Raw genomic sequence first — 27,117 nt, 5'->3', positions numbered from 1 at the left:
CCTGGTGCAGTGGGAGTTGCACAAGTGGGTGGAAAGATAATCTGTGCTCTGAAGAGGTCTTTGACCCATGTTTCATCAGATGCTGTTCTCTTGTACCACAGGCCAAAGACCTTTGGGGGTTTAACCTCCTGGTCAAGGTGGGTCCCGTCAGAGCAGGCCACTAGCTTGTGATGGGGAGCTGAGAGAGGGCTCATCTGGAGCCTTCCCCCATGCACAATCTGCTCAGGCCTGGCCTGGCACCTGCATTTAAGCCCTGGCCTTGGCCCCAGCCCTTGCATGGGCTGTGCTGTCAGTGTGCCATGCCTGGCCTGTACCTCGCTGATCCTGATGTGGCTTCCCAGCGTGATGGGGGACCTGACTCGTCCCTGCTGCCTGGCCTGGTGGTCAGCAGACTCTGGCTGACCCTTTCACCGTTGTAGCACCTGCTCCGCTGTCCTTGCTCAGACCTCGTTACCACCTTCATTGTTGGGAGACACCTTTGGGTTAGAGAACTGTATTTATTTAGAATAAGGCATGTTGATGGTGCTAATGTGTAATTGACAATTGATGTAATTGGGTCTTACATTAGAAACAAGGCTGTATTATTTCAGGTACTCACTAGAAAAGCACACAAAACAGTGTTTATTAGAGCACATTTTTTTAAATTGAAAAAGATAAACTAAGGTGAAACAGGCCACCCACCTCCTATAAATGGCTTCTTGCAAGATACTTTTGCTTGGGAATGTGTCCAGATTAACATATTCTCAGGCAATCCCTTTGCACTCAAGTAGGCAGCTGTGCTGTCCCAAAGACGGGCTTTGCAGGAATTCCTTTCTGCCTCAGCACTAGGAGATAGAGGCGATACAACATACAGCAAAAGCAGCCGTTTAGACTTGTAGAGCTGCATCTCTGCTTTTTTGACACTCCATGTTATGCAGGTATGTCCCTGCTGCAGGTGTGAGATAAACCCTTAGGCGCGCTTGGAGATGGTGGCCTGGAAGCATCTTAGTTCTGCTCTGAATCAAACCAGCTGAACTATGCTCAGCACATGTTCTGTTTTCACTCGTGCCACTGGGAAGTGAGAATCAATTTTTGCTTTTCACTGAGTGCTTTTCTGCCCAACAACTGCGTCAAACTTGGTATCAGTCAGCTTTTTCAGAAAAGCCAAGGCACGTTCTGGAAACAACCTGAAAGAGATAATAACGTGAAATCAAATGTGGGATAAGAAACAAACTATGGGAAAAAGTGGCACCACAGGTGAGGGAAAGAGCTGGTCTGGGAGCAGAAGCGTGTGCACACAGACAGACCAAGGCTTAAACTGGGCATTATCTCCAAAGAACACATAGCCTCCATCAATCTCTGACTTGTTTTAACTCCAATCCCACCCATATGCTTTTATGACAGTTCCAAGGCTGGGTATCTACTGGGCAGTATTTTGGTTGCAATATTTCTACAGGATCCAAGAAGGATCAATATTGAACAGGGATAGGTACATATTGAGTGTTTTATGCTCTGAAAAGCAGCAGGCCTATGGAAGGATGAGATGTTAAAACTGACGTGCAGTTTACTCTCCTAGGATTTCTTTTGAGTCATGTCTCTTTGTGTCCCACTGCCCCACATTAAGACAAAAAAGCAAAGTTATCTTAAGGGCTTTGACAGCATAAGGTTTGACTTCTCTATGCTTCTGCAGACTTGCACTGTCAGCGTGCAGCTCTTGGAGATGCAAAAAGACTTAAAAGCTTTTTCCCCACTGTCTGGTGTCGGGTTTGCAAACAAGATATTACCAAGTGTTTCATGACATACTGCAGAAGTTAACTGAAAACTTAATTTAGTTGTTCTGATATGAATTCCAGATTTGGAACCTGAGCTTGATGAAAACACCTCCTCAGCAGAGCAGCTGCACTGGTTATTAAGGACATGTGAGAGGACAGATCCGTGCTTTCCATGGTAGAGCTAAGCAGTAGAGCTAAGCAATAGAGCCCTTCTGAAACAACTTTCCCAGCCCCCATGACCTCAGTCTTTGCTGTTGACATGAAGAAACAAACACTAATAAGCAGCAGGTGCTCAGCCCTTTCTAGAACTACACTGGTGCTGCTGGTTCAGAGAAACTGTTGTTCACAAGCCCAAGGGAAATAGCAATCTGTGAAAAAAAAGTGTGCTCTTGTTCTTGCTCTCCTTCCCAATCAGCCTGTAGAGCGGTTGAGTTCTCCACTGAGAACACTAAGCTGCAGAAAGTGGATTACAAGGACCTATGAGAGGGCTCAAAAAAATCTTTGTGTATGGTATCGGCTGTTGTCATTAGAAGGAACCACTGCTATTTCATTACCTTGTTATATGTTCTTCTCATACTAAAATATTTCAGATGGGTGGTTGTTTAAAAAGTAATATTCTCTCCTGCAGACATATTATCTAGTTACTCTAGGCATATAGATGTCAAATCTGGACTGATAAATGAGTATAGTGATGTCAAACACCGAAGATAATAAAAAATAAATGAAACTAGGTTGAATGTGAACGTCTGTCCAGCTGTCATTCCAGGGTTTCTCTGGGCTGCGAAACCATATCATTTACTACCATGAGTGCAAAATGCAGTTCCTTATAAAATAAAACTTAATCTTGAATCAGATGTTACAAGTTTGAGGGTTCTATACTCAGGTAGTCAGCATTGATATGTTCCCCCTTCCTGCCCCTTTTTTGTTTTCTTTTGCTACTTACATTTCAGATAGTAAAGCAATGCTTAGATGTGATGGAACAAAAACCATTTTCTGATTGGTCAGTATTCCTTCCATCAGGGCCTCTACAACTTCTTCAATCTCCAAAACCTTTCCAAGCCTACACAGGAAAGCATACATGTAAGAGCTACAGCGGTAAAACAGAGGTTGTACTAGCTGAGGTAGGATGCTTCACATACGCGCAGACTTGGGTAATTCCAATGCAACCATTATGTAGGTTAAATGACACTGCAGATTTTCTTTAGCCAATCCTATATACCAGTTTATCTCCAGTATTATATAGTCAGGCAGAATACAAGGCCTAAAGCTGGGGCTAATATGTAGTGCCTTGATGCAAAGAAGGAAGGACAGGAAGGCAGAGTTCTGATAGTTACCTTGTACTGGGGTTTTTGACAAATCCGGTGTTTATAAAAACTGGGCAAAGACACGTAGTTTTTATTCCGTCCTTTCCCAGGGTAGACAGCTCCTCTGTCAGAGCTTTATGAAATCCAACAGCAGCAAACTTGCTTGAACTGCAGGAAGGGAAAAAGCACAAATGAGAAGGCAGAAATACTATTTCTAACTTTCTACAACTAGAAATGGCCTAAAAGATAACACAGTACTGACTAGGAGGCAAAAAAAATGTAATCCAGCTAAGAGGAGAGGGCAGGGAATAATTCTAACTTTCCCAGAGTGGAGTGCTGGATTAGATATTGCTGCCTGGGGGAGTAATGGTGGCATGCAGAGTGGGTGTCTTTCAGAAAAAGGCACCTTAGTTGCAAACAGACAGATGAATGTCAGGAATTCTTAGAAAATGATAAGTAATGCGCATCAATCGATGGACTTCCCTTTTTTTCCCATGTGAGAAGATGCTTCGAAGGAACACAGCCTGAATCTCTAAAATCAAGAAGGATGGGCAGGGTAGAAATGGAGAACAACTCTCTCCTGTTTCTTGTACCACACAGGAGTGTCTCATGGCTTTCGTGTGTGAGTTTTGAAATGGAGGAGCATTATGCATGGAATATTGAGGAAAGTAATGCCACAGAAATTGGTGCAGGCCAGGAGTATAAATTGACACCAAACGGAAGTAGAACCAGAGAATCAGTTTATTGACTGCTATTGATTTGGAGAGTGTAATCCCAGTAAAATCCCTGGCTGGGGAGTTCTCATGTTGCCAACAGCGAGTGACTCTCTAAGGAGTCTTCCCAGGGGAAGATTGGTCCACCTGGAGCTGCTATTACAGAGGGCTAGATGAGACGCAGAATGACAATATGCAACAGTTTTTCTGTTCAGGCACCGTGATTTTCTAGAGGTGTTTCAAGTAGAAAAGCAATTTTATCTCAGGATGGCATAAGTATTTCTGTACACTACAGTCACTGCCACAATGGTAGAAAGATTAAAAAGCTACTCAATAGGGGTTTACCTGACAACACTACACCACCTGACAGGAGTGCTACTTTCTAAGAAGGAGAAGGGAAGAGAATACCTTTTTTGCTAAGCAGAAGCCCGGATGGGTAAGGGAGAGAAAAAAAGAGCAGCTTTCATCAGTTGATGTATCCCATGACTATTCCTTCATACAAGCATTGCTCCCGATTCAGTCAGAGCTGATAAGCAAATTGGCAGGAACCTCCAGGCATCCTTCAGTGCTGGCTGTTGTGCTTTTTTCCTCCTTGGCATGGTCCTTTGGACGTACCGTATTAGGTGGTAGGATTATTTTGTGTTATGGGTTTGTGTGGCGCGGTTTTTTGGTAGTGGGGGAGGGGGCCGCAGGGGTGGCTCTTGTGAGAAGCTGCTAGAAGCTTCCCCGGCTCCAAGTCGGACCCGCTGCTGGCCAAGGCCGACCCAAACAGTGACGGTGGTAGCGCCTCTGGGAGAACAGATTTAAGAAGGGGAACCTGCAGTGAGTAGGGGGATTGGAATGTGAGAGGAACCCCGCTGCAGATACCGAGGTCAGTGAAGAAGGAGGGGGAGGAAGGGCGCCTGAGGAGGTGGATGCCCCTGCAGCCCGTGGTGAGACGGCAGGCTGTCCCCCCCAGCCCATGGAGGGGAGTGGGGGAACAGATGCCCCGAAGATGGCCACGACTCCAGGGGAAAGCCCACGCTGGAGCAGCGTGTGGCTGAAGATCGGCCCACGGAAAGGACCCACGCCAGAGGAGTTTGTGAAGAATTGCAGCCTGTGGGAAGGACCCATGTTGGAGAAGTTCATGGAGAAAAGTCTCCCATGGGAGGGACCCCACACTGGAGCAGGGGATGAGTGAGGAGTCCTCCCCCCGAGGAGGAAGGAGCGGCAGAGACAAGGTGTGGGGAGCTGACCCCAACCCCATCCCCTGTTCCCCTGCGCCGCCAGGGAGAGGAGGTAGAGAGAATCGGGAGTGGAGTTGAGCCGGGAAGGAGGGAGAGGTGGGGGGAAGGTGTTCTAAGGTTTGGTTTTACTTCCTAATATCCTTGTTTTGATTTGTAGTAAATTAAATTGATTTTGTTTCTTCCCCAAGTTGAGCCTGTCTTTTGCCCGTGACCATAAGTGGTGAATGATCCCTCCCTGTCCTTGTCCCGACCCACGAGCCTTTCTTTGTATTTTCTGCTCATCCCACCGTGGCTGCGGTGGGGAGGAGTGAGCGAGTGGCTGCGTGGTGCTTTGCTACCGGCTGGGCTGAAACCACGACATTTTGGTTGCTCTGTGCTTGCTGATGGAGAAGACACAATTAAAAATAAAGAAATGAAGAGAGCTGATTTTAAAATCACTTACCAATAAGCCACCATGAAAGAAGTCACAAAGTGACCTGCTGCCGAAGCCACCGTGACTATGTGACCGTGGTTGTTGTTCATCATGGTTGGCAGAAAAGCTCTTGTGGTCTTGAGAGTCATTTAAACCAAGAGGCAAAAATGTGGGGGAGAGGAAAGGGGGAAAAGAACAATGTTTTCTTAGGCATATTCAACACTGACCCTGACTCTCGTTAATTAAGCGACTAATGCTATGGCTAATGCTATGCGCTGTACAGCACCTCAGATTCTGAGAGCCACGGAGATACCCGTTCTCCATTCAGCGGGTACAACTGGCAACCTGTTTTCCAAGCGGGAATGTTTCAGGAAGTCGGCTATAAACAGGAGCTGATTCTCACATCTTTCCTGTGCTGCTTTTTAGGTTTCAGGTGTCAGCGGCGACGCTGCCAGTGTCTCACCTCAGCATGTACCATAAAAACACTCATCAATCTGTAGCTTCTCATTTCTTCTGCTGCAAACAAGTCCTTAACAGGTGAAACCCTCCCACTCTGTAACTCCTGCTGGCAGCTGCCCTACCCCAGGAGTCAGCTGTGGGCATGCCAAGGACCCACAGCCCAGATCTGACAGGGCCCAGCTGTGCTACCATGACTCAAGACTGCTGGGAGAAAGCTGTGAGAAAGTCCACAGAGAGATGAGAGAGGTACAAATCATAAGGAGAGGCAGCACTGACGAGAAATGGGCTCGGAAGGAGCTCAAGGAGCCAGGAGGGAAGGTGGTGACACAGCGGGGTACAAACCACGAGGGCAAGAGTGCCCGGGGAGATTGGCCAGGCTGGTGGATGCAGTCAGGGAGGGGCCAGGCCTTGCTGTGCCCTGTAGCCAGGCTGTGCTGGGAGCTGTGGGGCTGCCCCTCTCCTGCTCTGCCCGACCCACACCTGCCCAGCCATTTGGGCCATGTACCGGCTGCCTTTTGTGCGGGTGAGCCGATAAAAACATTGGTTTGTATTTTTCAGCTGCGTATCTTCTACTTGCAGGGTCTCGGCGCTCAGCTGCGGGCACCCAAACTACCCAATGTGAAGAGGGACCCCTAATACCCCTCTGACAGAGACCCACCCGTGCTGCAGATGAGGCCGTCGCTGGCTAGCTCATGCAGAGGAAAGAGAGAATGAAAAAACTGGGTGAGGCTCCGATCAGCAAGAGGCTAATCAAGTTTCCCAACAGTCAGTCTAGCTGGGTGCCCCTGTGCTATACATGTCCGACAGACGCTTTTGTAATTCACTGCTAGCTGAAAATAACTGTTAGTCTAAATATGCCTCCTCAGCAACGCTCCCCAAAAAACATAGGTGTGAAGATAGTAGTGGCCCTTACCCACATGTGAGCAAGAATGTTGACTTCAAACATCCTTTCAATCTGGTGGTCCTGAGTTGAGAGCAGGTCGGCAGCTGTAATCACACCGGCGTTATTCACCAGGATGGAGACATCCCCAATGTCCTTCTTCACCTTTTGGACAGAAAAAAACAGAAAGGTGCATGTCATTTGTTATCAAAAAAATGCAAGGCTGTGGAAGATGAGCGACAATTAATTTAATTGTTACCATTCTTTCTTTTAGGGAGAGGAAGATTGCGCCATGTTTCCAGATGTGGTAGGACCTGTGCAGTAGTACCATGAAATCTGGTTTAGATCTGAGACCTCTCCCTTAATTACTGCCAGTGCTTACAGTCTTCCTCCACACGTTGCCTACAGACACAGCGTGCTCCGTGTAGTCACAGTTGGACTATGGATGCGCAGACTGTTTTGAGCCAGTTGCACCATATCCGTTACAATAAAATATTTCAAATGTCCCCAGTGTTGTCTGTGTGCTGCTCAGGAAACTAAAAGGCTGAAGTTCCTTCAGGGACTGGAAGTCTAAAGAGCAAACTTGGCAACAAGGCGTGATATGCCAGAGCCCCCCAGAAGAGGATGAGATTGCCTGCGATCTCAGAAGTGCTGCTTCACTCTCCATATAGAAAGCAGCAAGAAGTGGGGAGATTCCAAGGGCTTGCACAATTTGCATACACTACCCCTTCTCTTGTTTTCCTGACTCTTCTGAAAATGGAGCATGTTTGGGTAAGCTTTTGGATGTGCCCCTGCTGCCCTACCTTCTCTGCAGCGCTGCAGATTTCCTCCCTTTTGCTGCAGTCCACCACGAAGGCGTGAACAGTGGCTCCCAGCCTTTCGCATTCTGCTGCCGTGTCCTCAACGCCATGCTGTAAGAGGCAGAAAAGACAGACATGCATGCGCAACTGTACCCTGTCCACGTGTTGCTGCTCGGGCACCGCGGCAGACCAGTTAAGAGGCTGAAGATTTGTCCTGATTGCATGACCGACTGCCAAGCCCCTGAACCGTTCACAGCTACCCAGGGAAAGAGCTGTAGCCAGCACCTGAGGGAGGGCTAGTATTCCGACCTAAATTTCGGACCTGCATAGAGTGACTGCCAGAAAGGGAATGTGGCAACAAGAGCGAGTTTGCCTTGGTAAAGCACATATAACTAGGCTGCAGAAAGGGGGCACTCGGTGACTTTCACAGCACAGCAGGCAGACACCATGACTGTACGCAGAGCTCTTAAAACACAGGCCCAGCCGACACCCCCAAGATACGAAAAGTGGCCCTATATGTTTCTGTATTCACAGACTGCATGTGAGAAGAGAGGTGTGCTCCAAAGTGCACAATGCAGAGAGACATTTCTTACAAGAAGAGCATTTGACGCGCACAGAACAGAAGCTCCCCCAAGTCATTCTATCAGCCCAGTAAGTGAGGGCAGAAGTGACTTTGCTGTAGCCTTGTCCCCAGGTGCCAGTAAGCCATGCCAATGGGGACCTGTGCAGTTAAAAGCCCCAGTTCACAAATGGCCCAGGACAGCTCAGCACTTGACAGAAGCTGTGCAGGCGGCTGGAGTGGGTGACTGGGCAGCTCCCCCCAGCCCCAGCTGCTGCTTAAGGCTGACGGCCCCCCAGAAACGAGACCTTTGTCAAGGCAGTTGGATTGGGGAAGCATACTCCTAAAACCTTCAGGATCCACCACCTCCTTTGGCATTGTATTTCAGTGCCTGCTTACACCCACCTTCACAATCTATTTCCCAGCACCAAAGCCAGGTCTTGCTTGTTACTAAGTTTATTCCTTTTCCCCTGTTCCAGTGAACACGGACAACACTCTACTCGGCAGCAGCCCTTTACGCATCGGGAGACCGGTGCCGTGCCTCCTCCCACCCCTCCAGAGTCTGGCCTTAGCCGTAATGGGTAGCAGGAACAGACACGGAACATGTTTGACAATATCCTCCCTATTTATACATTCCTTTACGCTAGGCTTGTCTTGGGTTGTTTGTTTGTTTGTTTGTGGTGCGCTGGGGTTTTTTCACAGCTTCAGGATGACATAATGAACTGCTCTGCAGTTTCTGATCCGCTGTGTCAGAAACCTTTCCTGCGCCCTGCTGCCCAGCCACGCACCCCTCTGTACAGCCAATCACTCCCACACACAGCACTTTGCCTTGATCCCTCCTGAATGACATTCCGCGTGTCTGCATCTGTCCGTCCTCCGCTTGCCAAGGTCTTTTTGCGTTCTAGTCAAGTGAGCTGAAATAAAGAGTCTGGGCTAGTGCAAACATTTAGCAAGGCACCGTCTACACACCGAACCGTGCCAGAGGGCAGCAGGGCTCACACACAACTCAGCGCAGCGATGCCCGTCAATATGAGTAGAGACACATCCTCCAGCAACGTACGCAAAGCATCTTGAGGCTAGGGAGACAGTGAGCAGAAGGTAAAAACCTGCTTCTCCATAGAAACAGGCTTTTGGTCTGGGCGTGCCTTTTTCTGCCAGCCCTGGCAGTGGTTCCAACAGCAGGTGGCTGACCGCGGCGCTCCCTCTTGCAGGCACTCTTTGATGTGCTGTGCGCGCTACCTCGCTGATTGGCACTGAGTAAGACGCCCAGACACCTGCGTCCCCTGGTGCGAGTGGGGCCAAACCCTGTACTGGCGCTCAGCGCCCCTGTCAGGGAGCTGACCGTGAGCCGAGGGGAGCGGACACGGGAGGCGGCGACGTGGATGCAATCTGTGTGCGGCCCTTCCTACGCTATCAAAACCCCAGTGGCCTCAGAGGTGAACAAGTCAAGACACGAACTGTGCCATTACCTTATTGATGTCCCACAGAACCAGTCTGCTCTGGCGCTTGGCGAACTCGAAGGCAGTCGCTCTCCCTACGCCATGGCCAGCACCCGTGATGAGCACAAGCTCTCCGCTGACAGACTTCCTCTTCACAGGGACAAAAAGCTTCACAAAAGCCTCCAGGTAGGAGTAGATGAGCGTAGCCAGGAACAGGAGCAGGTCCAGAAACGGATTCATTGTTTGGCTGGAAGTCCTCTGACAACCTGACCGAACTTCAGCCTCTTTCGACGAGGACGCGGATTGATGATTTACCAGCAGCCCGCGGCCCGCCCGAGCACGCACCGCTCGTTCCGCCAGCTCCGGCAGGAACCGCCCCTCGCCGCGGCCCCCCCCCGCGCCGCCCGGCCCGCCCCGGCCGCGCCCCAGGCCTCCCTCGCCCCGCGGGGCTCCGTGAACCGCGGGGATCGCGATCGCCGAGGCCGGACCGCGACCGGGGCGCGAGGAGCAGCGGCCGCCACCACCGACGCGACGGGCCGCTGGCCCGGCCACGCCTCCCGGCGGCGCAGCGACCAGTCAGAGAGCGCCGTTTGGGGACGGGGCGGGTCCGGGGAGGGGAAAAGCCGGCGGGCTGGAGGCGCTCGCGATTGGTGGCGCTCCGCCCAACGAGAGGCGAGCTTGTAAAGAGGGGCGGCGGCGGCGGCTGCAACGGCGGCTCGACCGGTCGGTCGGGGCCCGGGGCGGCCCGGCCCGGCAGGTAGCGGGCAGCAGCGCTCGGGGGGGGGGGGCGGGCGACCGGCGGCTCGGGGAAGGGCGGCAGCTCGGAGCTGGCTGCCTCGCCCAGCCGGTCCAGCGCCCGCATTTCAGGCCCGGCCCGGCCCTGTGGAGCTGAGGCGCCCCTTGCTTCTGCCGAGGTGGGGTCGTCGTCGATGCCGCTTCCTGCCGGCGCCCTTCGTGCAGCGGCGGGGCCCGGTTTCGCACGGGCGGTCGCCGTGTTTTCTTTCACCGTTGCGCTGTCCGCCCAGCCTGTCCGGTGCGTTCGCCAGCACCGTCCTCCCCTCAGGTACCGTGGCCTGTTGATGCGAAGCTGGGCCGGGCCCGGGCCGGGGTGGTGCTCCCGAGTGGGTGGCTCTGCTGGTGTTTGGCCCGCTGAGGTGGTGCCCTGTTCTCGAGGGAGCAGCCACCTTGTTGCTGGGCCGAGGTCTCGGGGCTGCCCTGCCATGCCCTGCTAGCTGAGGGGGAGCTTGGCACGGGGCGTGCTGCGTAGCTGACAGCGTCGCTTTTGGACGTGGCAGAAACAAAAATCAGGGCGTCCTCTAAACTGATGCAGTTATTGAAAAATACGAAAGCGACGTAACGTTGGCCTGCCTGTGGAGGTTGGCACCCTATCAAGTATGCCCTTTTCCCCATCTCTGTTAAAGATTTTTATGAGCCTCCAGTGGTTTGTGAATTGAATTGTGCTTGAGAACATCAACTCGGCAGCGAATGTGACAGGACACGTGTGCTGTAACTGTGACCAATGAAGTCTCAACTTCAGTGTGAAGCAGAACCTACTCTTGTAGAGGCACCTGAAGATTTCATAGCATGAGTGAGGAGTTTAGAAGTGGAACTGCTGTTTTCTAAAAAGCCTGGCCCGTTCTGCTAGTTATAACCTAATATGCATATCTGAGTTCAAATAGCAGGGTTAATACTAGTGTACGAGTTTCTTTTTTCTTTTGTCAGAAACTCATTGGTCCCATCATCACTTTGCTCGAATGTTAACTTGTTAAAACCTGGATGCATTTTTGCAGAGGAGATATATTTCCTTACATGCTGGAAGTGATTCTTTGATTTAAAAAAAAAAAAAGTTTTTCACTAAGAACTTACAAATATCTTGTTTTTAGAGTACTATTGTAGGTTATAGCCCCTTGCTGAGCTTTGAGCCTCTTCTCTGGAGTAATCCTCTTTGTTTTTGTAATAGTTAAAAAAAAAAATTGAGTACAGGAAGGCTGCTTTGTGTGTTGAAGGAAATCTGTGTAGCGTTTTGAAGAGCTGAGGATCGAGCACTGTAACCCAATCTGCTGTTAAGTATTTTATTGTTGACTGGTCTTTCAGCTCCAGAAAACCCATGGCAAAATAAAATCACTAGGAGTCTCAAGTGTTTTTTTTCTTTTAACTTAACTAGTTTGATAGTTCTAGCCTTCTTTAAAATTGAAAAACGAGGTATGTGTAATCCTAGTCAGTATTGCACAAAATAATATTTTGGTGATCATAGCAACTTGTAGAGCTGTGTTGCTCAGCTCTTGGATATTTCATTCTTGCTCTTACCTGGTTTACCACTGGCTATGACAGCAGGACTCTTGTAAGGCTGGGTTGGTTTGTTGATGAAATGCCCATGCAGAGATTTAATGTTCAAGCAGACCTTCCTTCTGCATTTATGGTAAAAATATTTGAGGTGTTCCTTTTATATGATTAATAACTGGTCAGTGTTCCACACAGTCTGGAAGGGCAGTTCCAGTTCTCAGCTTTTCACTCACGCTGCTATGAAATCTTCCTGTGTGTCTAGTAGAGTACTTTTCTGCTTCAAGAAGCTGAAGGTAAAATTCAGAATTTGTTGGTCCAGGTGTACATTTGCATGATGTCTGAAAGAAGCAATAATATATTACTGAGAGCTGTTTTGTTGAAAATGCCTAGTCTGTTCCACTTGCTATAATGTACTCTGCACACCTGGGATTAAATAACAGGGTTAAAGCCTAATGAATGAGGTGGTTTTTTTCTTTCTTTCTTTCAGTAACTTGCCTGCAAACTGTTGGTCCCACCTGCATCCAGTTAACATGTTCAACAATTACAATGTTAAGTTGTACCACAGCAAAGCTCTCACCTCCCCCTATCCAGGATCACCTGTTGAGCGTAGTCAAGTTCCTGAAGATAAAGTGGGCTGGCTAATTGAGTGGAAAGATTATAATCCTGTGGAATACACTGCAATGTCTGTTTTGGCTGGACCCAGTTGGGCGGATCCCCAAATCAAGTGAGTGTAAATTGTGGCTTTTCTCTCCTGTGGACATGGAAGCAGGAAATAGGGATCAGCTGAGTTACAAAGATCATCAGCTTAAGTGATGTGTGATTCTACAGTGATGTGTGAGAGTCAAGACCTAGAAAAATGGTGGTTAGAGAACCGAATGGTTTGGAGTAGCTGTGACTGTCTTTGATGCATGAGTGTACTGAGCTGGTGATTGAGGTAAGAGTAGTGTTAACTGGAATAGTGGACAGCTGTTGATGCTGTGGAGTGGTGCTTCTCTGTGTTGTGAGCTAAGTAAAAATCTCCTAATTCTCCTTAAGAATTTGGGAGAACAATTTCATAATATACTTGTTTGTTTGTTCATGGATTGAATGCAAGATGAGAAAAGAATTAAAGTAGAATTGTAGTTTTTGAGTTGAGTGCTCTGACTCGGGAAAGGTGACAGGTTGAATGCATGACTGTATTTCTTTTTTTTCTGAATGTGTATATTGATTATTTTTGTAATTGATTCTGTGAATACATTCTCCTCTCAAGGAATTCTGTATCCTTCTTGGCTAGAAAGTTAGATGCATGCATCTAGTGTAACTTGTGATAATGTGAAATGGTGATTCCTCTGTATGAACACCTGTAGAAAAATCAGAAGAAAATGGCACTTGAGGTTTCAGCCTTAGCTTCCTTGTCTCCCATTGCTGTGTGAACATGTGCTTCTGTTTGCTCTTAATTTGGTTAGTATTCTGCTGATTGCAAGGCACACTGCTCCTTAGGCTCTGTAGGGCTGCTGATGTTCTGTCAAGGCATAGTTGGAAAAGTGTCAGGTAATCTTTTAGTAGGTGATAGTAATACTTGAAAATATAGCATCATTTTTTGGGTATTAGTGTAAATTCCCAACTGAATTGTGTAGAAGAAGCTAATCAGTAGTCTGAAACCTGTGATGGTTTGAGAGGAATTGCTTTTGGGAAAGTAAATCTACTTCTGTAGACAGCTGCTTCTCTACTGGTTTTCAGAGCTATACGTAGGAGATTGGCATTGAGCTAATTTTGAAAAATCAGCGATTATTAGCTTGTAACTCTGCTAAATCATATCTAATAAATTTCTGCTCAATTTTTTTATTAGCAAACTATTTTTAGTTTTATCGATGGATAACATCCTTCTGTGTTCTCTAACCTTAACAAGAGCACCTTTGAAACACTTTGTCTAAATGAAAACCTAGAGAGACACAATGTTAAATTCTTCAGAGGGACATCCTTCTGTCTGCAGAACTAAATACAGGGAGACTGTCATCAATAAAGGTTGAGACTCTATAGCTGCCTCTACAAAAGGGAGGGCCTGCAACTTAAATTCTGGTAAAAACTGCTCATCGGTCAAATGGGTATTGCTGATCTGGTGGTTGGCCTGCAAGCTTTTGTGGGGCAGAGGGGTGTTTTGCGTTTTATAACTTAATCTCTGCTAAATTATTCTTTTCCACACAGTGATAAAGGTTTTTCTCCCAAATTCAATGAGAGAGATGGAGAAGTGGAGAGGAGGAGTCTGAATGGCTTGTATGTGGTTGAAAATGGGAGGCCCCGGTGAGTGTGTTTTTTGTTTGCATATTCATTTCTGTGATGTAGTTTCAGGTCTGTCAGTTTTGATGCATGGTACCTGATAGAACAAAATCAAGATAGTCTCTCCTAGGGACAGGAGAAATGCTACCTCAGGGCCAGAGAGTTCTTTGGAAGAAGGTTGTGTCAAAGAGGCACTAAAAGGTTAGCCAGTAGTACCACAACAGAGGGTTGCGGTGACACTGGAGTTGGAGGAGGTCTAACACTGTTAATAGTAGGGTCTGTGGAATTAATTTTTTCCACAGTTTGACCAGGTGTTGGGCTTTGAAGCTTTTGTGCCTCTTGCGTGCTATGGCAGAGTGGAAGGGTATTTGCTTCCACTGACGAGTCCTGGTGTAGCACAGATGGGTAATCTCACCTAAAAATAATTTTTCTTTCTGCCATTTGTACATAATTGAATGCTCCGTTCATCTGTAGTCTTGGAAACTAGATTCCATTTTCAGACAAGGTTGTGCGTGCGATGAGAGTAATGTTTGATCAGGAGCATTTTGGGGCACAAGATCTGAGAAGTGACAAAGCCATTGGGTATATTTCCTTTCCCTGTACAATCAAACACAAAAAGAGGTTGATGGAGAAAACCATGCTTTGTCTCTCTTGCTCTTTAAAGCATATGGTGGCACCAAATGTATGTTGCTATCCTTTTCTTTGTTGTTATTTAAGCTTCTTGGAAGCTGCTTCTTTTAGAATACTTGCAGTATATTTTGAATGTGGGGAGGTAAATATGTTTAATGTACTGTGCCACTTATTTCAGAAATCCGGTGGGAAGGACTGGCCTCACAGGCAGAGGACTGTTAGGGCGCTGGGGACCAAACCATGCTGCTGATCCTGTTGTAACTAGGTAAGCGTCAGGTGACTTAAAGGTGCCCTGCAGCAGAGCAAAAAAATCCCATGCATTTAGCTTTTTCTGTGCATCTCTAGATAGGCTATTTCTTTTCACAGGCCCTTTGTGTGTGTTCCTCTATGTGTAAGCCTATTCAGATATGGATGTCTGGAGAGATACATAGACATGTAGAACATGAATGCCATAATTTTTTAGTCTTTGTCTCTGGAAAAGAGTAAGGACTCACTGCTAATGACAGGCAATCACTTCTGAAATGCTGAGGAAGCAGATTTAAAAAGAAAACCAACAAACCAGGAAGCATAATTTAATAGAAATACATTATACAAATAATCTTCAGTAACAAATGTAAAAACTGAAAGGATTATGTGATACTTTGATAACGTATGCATAATATGCTAAAAGGCCTTAGATGAGGCATGTTAAATTGCAAGAATAGGTTTTTCTGTCACAATGACTCATCTGCAAAAAAAAGGCAGTGTGCCTGCTTTTGCTCTGTAAGAAATACTAACTTGGCCTAGTATGTTATAGGAGGAGGCAGGGTTATGTTTCTCTTTTTTGTTTTTTGTCAGTGTATGCTCTGTTTTAGTGGTGCTTTTGCTGCCAGGATCAGTGTGTATGTGCTAACTATTGTACACACAGAAAGCGTTCAGAAAAGATAGCATAGTTAACAAAGGTGCAAGCTGAGAAGTGCCATGCTGAAGATAGAACCATTGTGAAAATCATCCTAATTCATTTTACTTCTTCCCCTTTTCAGAAGGCTGCCAGTGCTATTGAGTTGTTTCCTTGAAAGTAAAAGAAATGCTGCTTTTATTTTGTCTTTGTTTAGATAGCTTTTTGCTTTAACTATTGGCAGTTCTTCTTAATTCTATACTGAAGGCAACAGTGGGTGTTTGTGGTGGTGCGCTGGTGCTGGGTGAAGTGCTTCAGAGGTGTTGCAGCCTGCATGTATGTTCTGTTCTAGCAGAAGGCATGCTTGAGAGGGATAGGCACAAGTGCAGCTCGGCAAGCATCACAGCTGGTAGGATGTGCTGGACATAGCTCTCAAAGGAGCTGCTGCTATCAGCATGGCTACAGAAATGTGGCTCTTGGGTGGTTTCTGCCCTTTTGGCTGAGGAAAACACAATTGGTGGAGGTGCGTGAAAAACTCGGTGTTCTGCCCTTGGTGGCAATCTTGCCAGATGGCATCTGTCAGTCCCATCCCCACCCTGCCCGTGACTGTTCTCTCTGCTTTGTTTGCCCTTGCACAGGTAACAGCATGGGTGCCTTGCTGTTCCTCTCCCAGGCCCTTGTGTCAAGAAGCAGCAAAGCATGTTCTTGTTTGTCGTTTGCTGCAGGTGGAAGAGGGACAGAAGTGGCAATAAAATTGCTCATCCAGTTACTGGCAAAAACATCTTACAGTTTGTAGCTATCAAGAGGAGAGACTGTGGGGAGTGGGCCATTCCAGGGGTAAGAGCAAAGCTCCGGAGATGGTAGACATTTCCCTGCTGGTAAGGCCACAAGTTGATAACTGGTGTGTGCGTGATGGAATTGTGCTTTTTTGATGAACAACCTCATGTTGCAGAGGTGAGAAGTGCTCCTTAAACTAGCTTTGCCCAAGCATCAGCTGGTATGCCTTCTGCTGTTTCTGCATTGCAAGGCAGTATTCGTATTTGATTCTCACCATGTCTCTTGCTTAATGCAGGCACAATTTAATCCATTGCAGGTTTTGAAGGATATGTGTGCTTGCTCTTTGCAACTGCATGTAAAGTTCCTTCCATGTCCTGAGTATAATGGAAGTGGATGTAATATACTAAGAGCCAGTCTAAGGGGAAGTGGAAGTGGAATCAGTCCAAGTGGAATCTGAGGGATAGTCACTTCTTCTTTTCCCCCCTCTAAGGGGATGGTGGATCCAGGGGAGAAGATTAGCACTACCCTGAAGCGAGAATTTGAGGAGGAGGCCTTGAACTCCTTGCAGAAATCGCCTGAGGAGAAAGCAGAATTGGAGAAACAGCTTCACAAGCTGTTCAGCCAGGAGCACTTTGTGGTGAGCTTTGTGTCTCTTGTGATAGCCTCTGGAGCTATGCATGTAACTCGCAGCTGTATGGAACTTGAAAAAATGTAGCTGAAATGAAAATAAGCTGTGATGCTAGGGTTGTCATGGTGTAGGAAGTGGAAGGGACTATTGAAAACTCTAAGGGCAAATGTATTGGAGAGAAAGAAAATCTTATTCATTCCACCTTGTTTGTTGTGACACTGAGCTTGTTTTGCTTTGTTTGGGGCCTTAGGTGTACAGAGGATATGTGGATGACCCTCGTAACACTGATAATGCCTGGATGGAGACAGAGGCTGTGAACTATCATGATGAAACTGGTGGGTATCTCCACATGTGCTCGTATTTGCCTTTTACTTTATATCTTGGTTTGAAGTTGGGATGTATGTTGGGCTGAGATTGGCAATGAAATTGAGGGAGCATGCAAGTCAGGTGTAAAATATTGGGCTAAAACCAATGGGCATGGGGGTCTCTTGTCTCCCAAGATGTTCAGCTGTGACAGGCAGTTGTTGTTCCCTGTTGTTGACAGTTTGGTTTCTGTTGGTCTTGAAATAAAGAATATATGGACTTTGGCTGCAAATTATTTATTCATTTGTTAGCTAGTTCTAAGCTATGGACCATGTACCTTTGTATGGAGACTCAACATTGGACAAGGGTTCCTTGTCATTGTATTTATCTTGAGGTGGTTTAATTTCTCTTTTTAATGAGTCTGAGGTGGAAGGATAGTCTGTTTCTTTTATTAGTTTTCCTTTAGTAGCTAGTGTGTGCTTCAGGAGCATTGCCTCTGGTTGCTGGCAGATTTTCACTGCATTTATTGGTTTGGTGTTGTAATTGCCCTGAGACCTTTTATCTCAGTTACTCTGCCAGAGTAATTGTTGGACCTTATTTTGTTTCTATAAATCAGTAGGAATGGGCATACGTTGCTAGTTCTTAGATTGATCTGTTATCTTGGATTCCCACCTCTTACCTTTTAAGATAAATCAGTCTAGGTGTGTCTGACTTGAACAAGTCAGAGACTTCATGTAGTGACATTTCCACTGTGATTTGGGTAGTAGATACCAGTGGTGAAGTTTCACATGTCGCTGGTCCTTGATTTCTAAGTCCCCAGAAACAGTGAAGAAACTGATCCTTCGGTCTTTGTTTCTAATATACATTTTATGACACTTTTAAAAGCATTTATTTGGTAGTTGTCTTGTGAACTCCTGGGACTCTTTTTAGAAACAGACTAAGAAACTTCAGAGAGCAATTCTACATTGCTCCTGAAGTACTGGTTTTTTATTTTGGAGCCTTTAGTAAAATTTTAATTATTCTGGTTTTCCATAAGCATATATAAGTTTCAGAATTCAGTTTGTCCTGTAGAATAGTACCTGAGAAAGAAAGCAGTCAAATGTTAGTCAAACAAAAATCAAGGCAGAGGGATTGGCTAAATTTGTGGTAGTCTATACAAGTAGTCATAATGATTTCTAGTAACTTATTGTGCTGCTGATGGTACCCTAGGAGTAGTAGCGAGTTAATGCCACCTCTGCCACTCAGATTTGCCTTAAAATAGTGCAAGTATGAAAAAGGTTTCTGGCACAGAATCAGTGTGCAACTTAATTGGTTTCTCTGAGAAGCAGCTGAAGTTTGCTGCCTGTGAAGGAGCCATGTGGAAGGGCAGAACTGATGACATGTGAGAAGAAAAAGCAGGAAAGAATGTAACAGCATATCCTAACTTTTTTTGTGAACAGGTGAGACAATGGATAATTTGCCTCTGGAAGCAGGTGATGATGCTGGAGTAGTGAAGTGGGTTGACATCAGTGAGAAGATCAAGCTGTATGCAAGTCATAGCTACTTCATTAAGCTTGTGACTGAGAAGCGGGGAGCCCACTGGAGTGAGGATCCTGGTCCTGAGTGCTGAGAGTGATGTAAATGAAGCACCAGGGGGCGAATATGTTTTCCAGCTTTGAAACAGATGACATTGTCCTTTTCAGTGGAAATTCAGTGAAAAATCCATGAAATTCAGCGAAAAATCCATGAAATTCAGCTGGCAAAAACACTTAGCAGTGATAAATAGAGGCTTTTTCAGACACTTCACATTGCTGCTTTTGATTTCTCAGCTACTGTGAAGTGAGATGAATGTGGAGCTATTACTTTGTTTTGGTTTCTTGTCTTCATTATTTGCAGCTATTTCATATCTGCAGACTTGCGTGACAGCACTGGGATTCTGCCTGGTTGTAGTTCAGAGGCTGTTCACCTCAGCTCTGTATTTTTGCACTGATTTCTCATCAGGAGTATGAATCCTTAAGGGAAGTGAGTCTTGTAGGATGATAGCCTGAATAATGACTTAAATTAAGTGCTACAAAATAAAGTGAAGTTTCTTTTCACTTAGCATGTCTTTTCAGTGATTTTCTGTTTTGAGAGATTGGTTTTCACATTTAATTGCTTTCTAGTTTACAGTATGGATGGTATTCACATCTGAATGTCTATGACAGTGCCTCTGTTGAAAAAGATAACTGTTGGAGGATGTGACTTGACTGATTTTTAGGAGCTGGATTTTGAGGTTCCTCTCTCCCCACTGCTCATAGCAGTACAGCTGCTGGGGAGGCTCTGCCATAAACAGGATCATTGGAAAGAGCAGCCTTAAAGTATAATCTTGTAAATTGTGGGTTTTTTACAGTTCAGGTCATGTGAGTAACTTGCAGTCAGGAGGCTGATGTGAGCCTTCTATGGCATTTATGCTGATAAGAGCTGCACAGCAATTGCTGACATTTCTCCCTGTGTTTTTAACCAAGGAATAATTGATGTTAATTGATTAAAAGTGTCAAGAGTTGGTGACAGCAACAGCTAAAAGTTGTGGTTGAGATGTGGAGAGGGGATCTTAATGAATTTTGATCCATGTGTTGAAGTAAGGTGTTGATAAATGTCACGGTATGGAATTACCTTGTGTAATGGTACTGTGACATGCTCATGCATTGTTGAGACTGTAGGCCACATCCTGCTTAACTAATGAATGATTTTAGGGCTTGTTCCTTTTCATCACTACCCCTTCCAATTAGTTAATGAAATCTGGAGGAGTCCATATATGTTTATATGAAGAACCCTGGGAATCTTGTAGAGTTGTTATATTCCTGTCAAAGGAAAAAGTAATGTTAAGAGTTATTTATTTTTCTTTCAGTCAAATGTAGTGGCATTTCTTTTCATTTGGCAAATCTTCTGGAAAATGGTCAACTTTACATGGGTGATGTTAGCTTGTATATTAATACAAGTTAGATATGTTGGAAAGTTATTTTTCAGTCCTATGTGTTGTGCCTCTAAACTTATCCTAAACTACTTTTTAAAAATACCTAAGAGATCATCTACCCCCAAGGACTGGGATACCCAGACAAATACTCAGAGTATCTAAGGAACAGCAGCAGAATTTTGAGAAAGTTTGTAACCTTTTTTCAAGCTGAAAAAATAGAGGGGTTTTGTATTAAAAAAAGTTACCCCATAGAATGCATATCTACTAATTAGAAAGTGGATTATTCTTCTTGAGTTTCAAAGATAAATTGCAGTCCCTCCCCAGCTCCCTTCTATGGTAGTTTGTCATTCAGAAGCTGTTCTCTCAGTATCCCTGATGGAATGTTCCCTGGCCAGCTAGAGCTTCCTGCAGTCTTATGTCCCATTGTCCTACCAGACAGTTTAATTACCTCAGACTTGAGCTTGATAAGCCTGCAGACCAGCCGTGTGGCCTGGGTGTCCAAAGAAGTGATGAAGAGCTTTCATGAACCTGTTTGGTTGCTGTGGAAAGAAAGTCATCTTGTGTCAGTATTTGCCTGTTCATTACCAAAATCCCCAGTTAAATACAAATGTTAGAACTAGTGAGATTCTGTTAATTTACAAAGACAAGACTTACATCCTCCATACTGTCTGCACCGGAGCTTTCACCACTGCTACCCTATAGAAAAAGAATGAAATTTCTTTTAGAGTACAGTATAATTCCTGCTGCTTGTATTTCTTAAAAAAAAAGTATTTCATTTTGATTTTGATTTTTTTCTTTCCTGTTAGAAAGCAAAGACAGTCCTGCGAAGGGAACTTACTAATCTTCAACATCTGTAATACTCTCAGCTGAAATAGCTGATGGAGAAAATACCATCCCTGTTGTTGGGCTGGGTATGAGCTTGTTATTAGTGCTTACAATTAATTTTTTTTCTTTAAAGTTTAAGGAGGGCTCAATAATAAGTTGAGAATCTAGAATGGTAATAATGCAAATAAGTTTAGGCCTGTAGCAAACAGGAGTATTTTTAAGGCTGCCGTGTTAGTTTAAAAGCATGTGATTTCCAGTTTACAATGTTAACGTTTCCCCCATTGGATGCCTGTTTAGTTTCTTCTTTAATACTTGGGAGAGAGTCCTGTGAAGCAGATTGAAAACAAAGTTACAGTGTCCTGGTTTTGGCAAAAGGAAAGACCTGTGGGGAGTATGGATCTCCACGCAGAGAGAAAGTAAAATCAGACAGCAGGAGCTGTTCCTTCTTGAATATGGCTTGTGGCATGACCTTAACTGTCATCTCTGTATCTTAGTTGCTTATGTACTTGGTCACGATAAGTCATTATAGAATAAAGCTTGCTATGCTTCTGCTTCCTGCTGCCTTGTCTGTACTTTGAGATCTTGACAGCATTTTACTACTTGTTATTTTTGTCTTTGATTTTACCTCTACCTAATTTTATTCTTTCCTGACAATGCTTATGGAAGCCTTTTGCAATTTTTTGTTTTAAGCAACAGGCACAGCAGCAGAGCATTGCTATTTCTCTGAGTAGTTCTTGTCACATGCTCTTTTTTTTCAGACTCACAGAATGGTTGAGGTTGGCAGGGAGCTCTGGAGATCATTTTGTCCGTTCCCCATACATGCTCAAACAGGGTCAGCTAGACCAAGTTGTCTAGGACTGTCCAGTCAGGTTTTGAGCATCTCCCAGGATGGAGAATCCACAACCTTTCTGGCAACCTATGCCGGTGCTTGACCACTCTCACCATGGAAAAAATTTTTTCCTTCCCATTCACAGTCATGCAGTCTACAGCCATACCCCAAATGATTTTTGTTATGAAATCTGGTCCAGGTAACATTAAAGCATCTGTATTACCTTTGGATTGCATGTTGAACAGCTGGTCAGTGGATCAGATTAAGTTGTCTGGCTCCAGTGACAGTGTTGTGTGACTGGCTGGTGTCTATATACATAGTTTTGAGTAATATCACTTGCATCAGAAAACCACAAGATGTCATGAATCATACCTTCTTAAGACCTTTGGGATGCTTTGTCCACTTCTCATCTGATAAAGAAGCCAGTTTTTTTATATGACCCCTACTAATCCTTAGAGGACTGACAGGTTTTGCAATGGATGTGTGTGTTATAAAAGGAATATTTATTGTGTATTTTTGCACTGTAGATGTTCTGACTGTAGGATTCTGCACTTTAGTGATGCTGGAGGAATATTTGGGTGATAATGCCTAGAGTACTGAAGCTGCTAACTGAGATGGAGTGTTACAAATTAAAAAATTACCTCCTTTTTCCTGGAGAAATGGAACTTGTGAATTAAAGTCACTGCTGCCTTTTGAGGCCAGCTGTATGCTGGCAGTGTACTTACAGTTTGAGAGCTGTGCTTTCTGACATCTGACTATATGCAGGTTAAGCAAAAATCTATTGAAAGACAAGTCTCTAAGTTTTCAATTACAGTGTTTGCTTGGTCCTTCTGTTTCGTGATTATTTTAGTAGAAAAGTCTGAACTGGTAAGGAATTTTAATACATGTATCTGGGGGAAGTCTTGTAGGATGCAATTCAGAAGTTGGCATTATGTTGGATCTGTTTGAGACCACTGATATTAACAGCTCATCTCTGCTCTTTTCTGGGAACATGTCTGAGGGTGTGAAGTATAATACATACTTGTCGGACCACACATGCACTTGCAGCTTAATGAGGATGTGAGCATCCTGTTTGCCTGCCTGTTTGCCTGTTGTGGAGGCAATAGAGTAGATATTGTTCATAAAGCACAACATGAAAGAGTGGAAAGAAAAAGACATGTGCTTTATAGGTTTTTCTACATTAGCTCTTTTTATGTTTGTGTAGTTATTTGTTGACTAATTGGAAAGATTGTCTTCATACTCAATGAAAATAACTATTAACAGTGACTGTAAAAAAACAAAAAACAAAACCACCAAAAAACACCACCCCTACCCCACCCCCCCAAAACCCAAAACACCCAAACAAAACCCAAACCCAGATAGAAATGGAAATACACTTCAGATATATTTGGGAAATGTGCTGAAATGCTAATAGGTTCTTTTCCCATAGAGTACATGCAAGGCCATCAAGAGGAAGAACATGTCATCCAGAATTTAGAGCATAAAGGTGTTATTTTGGGAAAAACATTCATGTAGTGCTGATCAGTGTTCTGCCACAAAGTGTAAATTTCTGACCCCACACCTGTTGGCATGGACTGTTGAGCCAGAATCCACAGGCAAGATAGTGGTCACCTGTATTTCCTTTTCAGAGTCTTCCATGTGGCTGTGCAGGAGGACTGAAAATTAAACTTAATGCAAACACATCTGGTATCAGTAGAGCACTGATAAGGAGATTGATCTCCTTTGAAAAGGAGATTCAGATGGCCAAGTGAGTGAGAAGAGGTAAGCCAGCTTGCCTTTGGCAGCTGTAGCCTTCTTGTTTGTTAATGTTGGATCAGATCCTTGCAGCTCTTTGCACAGAGGGAACCCACTTAACTGAGCAATTTCACTAAATTTTGGAGGAAAGATTTTGTGAGTTAACTGCTGTTTGGTGCCAGTTGGTGGAAACCAGACAGAGGTGGTGTTGCTGATTTGTGGTATTTATGGTGTTCTGTCTGTTCTTAAGGCTAAACTAACAAAATATAGCTTAACTCTTTTCTGTTTTTAAGCCTATTTGTGTTGTCTTGAAAACTCTACTCAGTGACTCAAAGAAACCCCATTTAATGGAGGAGGAGCTCATGCTTGCATTGAGAGCTCAATGTCCTTCCTCATAGCAGATGAGACCTAAATGGATGAGAGCAGGCCATTTCTGTTGAATTTATTATTGTGAGGATTAGTGCATGTAGCTGATAATGATGCCTGCCCTGACACATACAGTTCTAGGTCCTGAGGACAGACTTGATCTACAGAGGACTTGGCAGTGGTTGTCCTGGATCAGAGGGAAGGATTGTCTGGTTGGGTGTTATGTCTGTAGCAGTGGGTGCTTTGGCTTAGAATATGAGGAGGGGGGAAGTGCAGGTTCATGTTTCTCATTGAATATCCCATGTGCTGTCAGTCTTCCATTAGGGTTGGAAGCTATGGCTGCATCCTGGGCTTTGACATGCCTTAATGTACCTGTCTAAAAACATCTATCTCCATCTGCTTTTCTTCTCACTTAACACTGACCTGCTGTTTTAGCTGAAATAGAGGGAAGGTCAGTAGGTCAGATAATTTTAGTCCTGTTCATGTTATAACCAGCTGCATGCAGTGGATAAGATTGTACCATGGTTTAAGTGTGAGCAGTGAGTGCATTTGTGAGTATACTCTCTATATGTGCATATGTATATGAATATGCGTGTGTGTCTCAAAGGGTGCCTGAGTCTTGGTAGGAATGTGATTTCACTGTATATGCTCCCTTGTAGAGAGGGAAAATACTTATGACTAAACAGATGTTTAATTTAGGTTCATTAAAACTAAATGGGAACAATCACATCTACAGAAGGTCAATAAAATTATCACTAACTTTACTTCACAAAATGAAGAAATAATAAAGATTAAAATATTTATAAGTTAAGCTAGAATTGTAACAATATAGTTAAAGTACTGATGGGGAAACTAGCTTTCACTTATCATCCTTACTCTTAATGGTCTTATAATTTGTAGATTAAATATTGGTGGTGCTTGTCCCCTTGCAGATGACCAAGAGCTCAGGTGAAAATTTTTCTCATACTGTGACTGTACTGTAGCATCTACCTCTGCATACATTAGCAAATGCTCCTTTTCTGTGTCTTGCAGTGGAAAAGCAGAAGTGGCAGTACCACTGAGAATTTCAAAACACATGGGATGCTGATCTGCTCCCTAATACATTAGATGCTTCATATATCCACAGCTATAATCATCTTGGTGATGGTTGTTTGTCCTGCAGAACTTGGACTGTTTAAAGGAAAATCTTTCCTGTTTGCCCTGATAAATTAAGTTTAATTGTATCTCTAGTGCTTGGTTAGAGTGGAGCAATGGTGAGTGTTAGCCTCAGTGGAGAATAGGTTAATCCCCTGTGAATTGCCCTTGTGTGAACTACATTTGATTGCTTTAAGGTAGCTGACTCTTGGCTGTAGAAAGAGCAAATAAGCAATAGACTGCACTCAGGCAGAAAAAATGCTGTCAAAATTACTTTTTCCCTAGACATTTGAAGTTCCAGAGAAAGGATCTTTTTCAGATGGAATTAGCACAGAGAATATGCTTTTGTACTTGCAATCCAGGTTGATTTATATACACTGTTGTGTGATGTTACAGAATGTAAAGTGGGCAAAAAGTCAGGCTTACAGGAGAAACCGTCAGAGAAACTGGTTTTGGTGGGAAATAATCTTTTGTGTAGGAAGTTCCTGTGTTGAAAATAATCATAGCTTGATTCATTGTCTCCTAGGGCAGCAGACTGGAGTTGGACTAGAATTAGCAGCCCTTGCTGGTTCAAGAGCAAATTAGCAATGTGCAAGTGGACTTTCACTATTGGAGCTACCGAAACAGCATTTCTGAATCCCATTTTCTTTTCATTGGAAAGGTGACATGGTTCAAGTGAAAGGTGTTTTCTGATCCTCCTTTGTAAGAATAGCATTTGGGGCTTCTTGTTTACAGCAGAGCATGCCTGGAGTGGTTTTGGTGAAGTGCTTGGCTTAAAATCACAAAGTTAACGAGATTCAGGAATAGTCTTATTCTGTCCTGGTTTTTATGCCTAAGTTGTGCCTGTATTCAGACAAGGAAAAGTTGGGAGATGGTGAAAGAAATAGTTAGCATTTCTTTCTCAGGAAAAATGGTAGCCGTAGTTGGTTCTTCTGTCTGGGGAAGAAAGAATGTGCCTGCTAAGGAGAATGAGGTGTTGGAGCTGTTGTATCCTCTACTCCTTGTGATGGCAGACCTGTTGCTAATCAGTCTTTTGACATGCATCCACACTTACTATACTCATACAATTACCTTATTACACAGTTTATCAGCAGGAATTCTGCTGTGTGGCATTGGTACTATTATTGTTATGTTTCAAGAGGTGGGGGAAGAAGTATCTGAAAAGCGCTGGTTTTTTAATGTATTTTAGGAATTATGGTTTAAGGACTGGTGTATATGACCTACACTCTAGTTTCTTCTCCTTTAAATCTAAAATTAAATTTCCATTTGTGAGAGACTGGACAGAGTTAATGCCTCAAAAACCTGTAGTGATGGACAGAGACCGGGGCCTGGCTTTTGTGGTTGAGGGAAGGAACTGAACTTGCTCACAAGGCAATGTTGGAGGATGCACAGTCCTGTGTCCTGATGAACTGGGTGAACAACTCACTGTATATGGCCAGGGGTCACCCAGAGTTTATTTGGGGAAGGTGCTCATGACCACCCCCCATGATGGTGCCTGCACAGAAAATTGAGAGTTATATAAGTACTTAGCAGTTGGTGTGCAGAAAACCAAGAGGAGCATGACTGATGTGAGAAAAGGTGGGAACTGGGCTATAAAAGATGCAGACACGAGGAGCCCTCTGTGTGCCCATCACTGGAGGATTACCACAACTGTCAGCGTCATTGACCATTAACTTCATCACAGGATCCAAAGGTGGTGATCTCTCTCTCCCTGCCCCTCCCCTTCTTGTTTCCCTCTCTCTTTTCTTCTCTTTCTTTTCCTTACCTCTGCAGATGTTTCAATAGGAACCATGCTGCCTACTATTGTCTTCCAAGTTTAGGTTGCTTCTGCCACAAAGAAAATGTTTAACTGATTGTTTGGTGTCACTTCACCTTAATTTAGCCTGAGGGAATTCCAAACTCACCACAACGCCTCCCTGGTTTGTCCAGCATGGGTTGTGACACCATTGAACCATTGCCTTGATACCTTTTCTTTGACAGAGTTCTGACAAAACCATATA

The 27,117-nt window shown here is 44.7% G+C and overlaps 2 protein-coding genes across 5 annotated transcripts; one reads left to right on the top strand and one right to left on the bottom strand.

Moving 5' to 3' along the window:
- Positions 1–477: 477 nt before the first annotated feature.
- HSD17B11 (hydroxysteroid 17-beta dehydrogenase 11) lies at positions 478–9,915 on the bottom strand. Its single transcript, XM_069781186.1, has 7 exons — positions 9,574–9,915; positions 7,549–7,656; positions 6,779–6,910; positions 5,437–5,543; positions 3,086–3,223; positions 2,695–2,811; positions 478–1,166 (listed from the first exon to the last, which is right to left on the bottom strand). The coding sequence occupies exons 1-7, from the start codon at positions 9,781–9,783 to the stop codon at positions 1,079–1,081; spliced, it is 900 nt and encodes a 299-aa protein (XP_069637287.1). The 5' UTR covers positions 9,784–9,915; the 3' UTR covers positions 478–1,078.
- A 345-nt stretch (positions 9,916–10,260) lies between these two features.
- On the top strand, positions 10,261–19,007 carry NUDT9 (nudix hydrolase 9). 4 transcript variants are annotated; one of them, XM_069781166.1, is made up of 8 exons: positions 10,261–10,300; positions 12,314–12,550; positions 14,011–14,106; positions 14,891–14,977; positions 16,315–16,426; positions 16,857–17,003; positions 17,245–17,329; positions 18,737–19,007. In XM_069781166.1, the coding sequence occupies exons 2-8, from the start codon at positions 12,357–12,359 to the stop codon at positions 18,904–18,906; spliced, it is 891 nt and encodes a 296-aa protein (XP_069637267.1). In that variant the 5' UTR covers positions 10,261–10,300; positions 12,314–12,356; the 3' UTR covers positions 18,907–19,007. The 4 variants fall into 4 exon arrangements, with proteins under 4 accessions (XP_069637267.1, XP_069637259.1, XP_069637250.1 ...); XM_069781158.1 differs by lacking the exon at positions 10,261–10,300 and adding an exon at positions 10,325–10,576; XM_069781149.1 differs by lacking the exon at positions 10,261–10,300 and adding an exon at positions 10,326–10,606.
- The last annotated feature ends 8,110 nt before the right edge of the window (positions 19,008–27,117 follow it).

This window comes from Haliaeetus albicilla, chromosome 1 (genome assembly GCF_947461875.1).
Source record: "Haliaeetus albicilla chromosome 1, bHalAlb1.1, whole genome shotgun sequence".
NCBI lineage: Eukaryota > Metazoa > Chordata > Aves > Accipitriformes > Accipitridae > Haliaeetus > Haliaeetus albicilla.
Note: the sequence above shows the minus strand (reverse complement) of the source record. Positions and strands in the feature narration are given on the sequence as shown.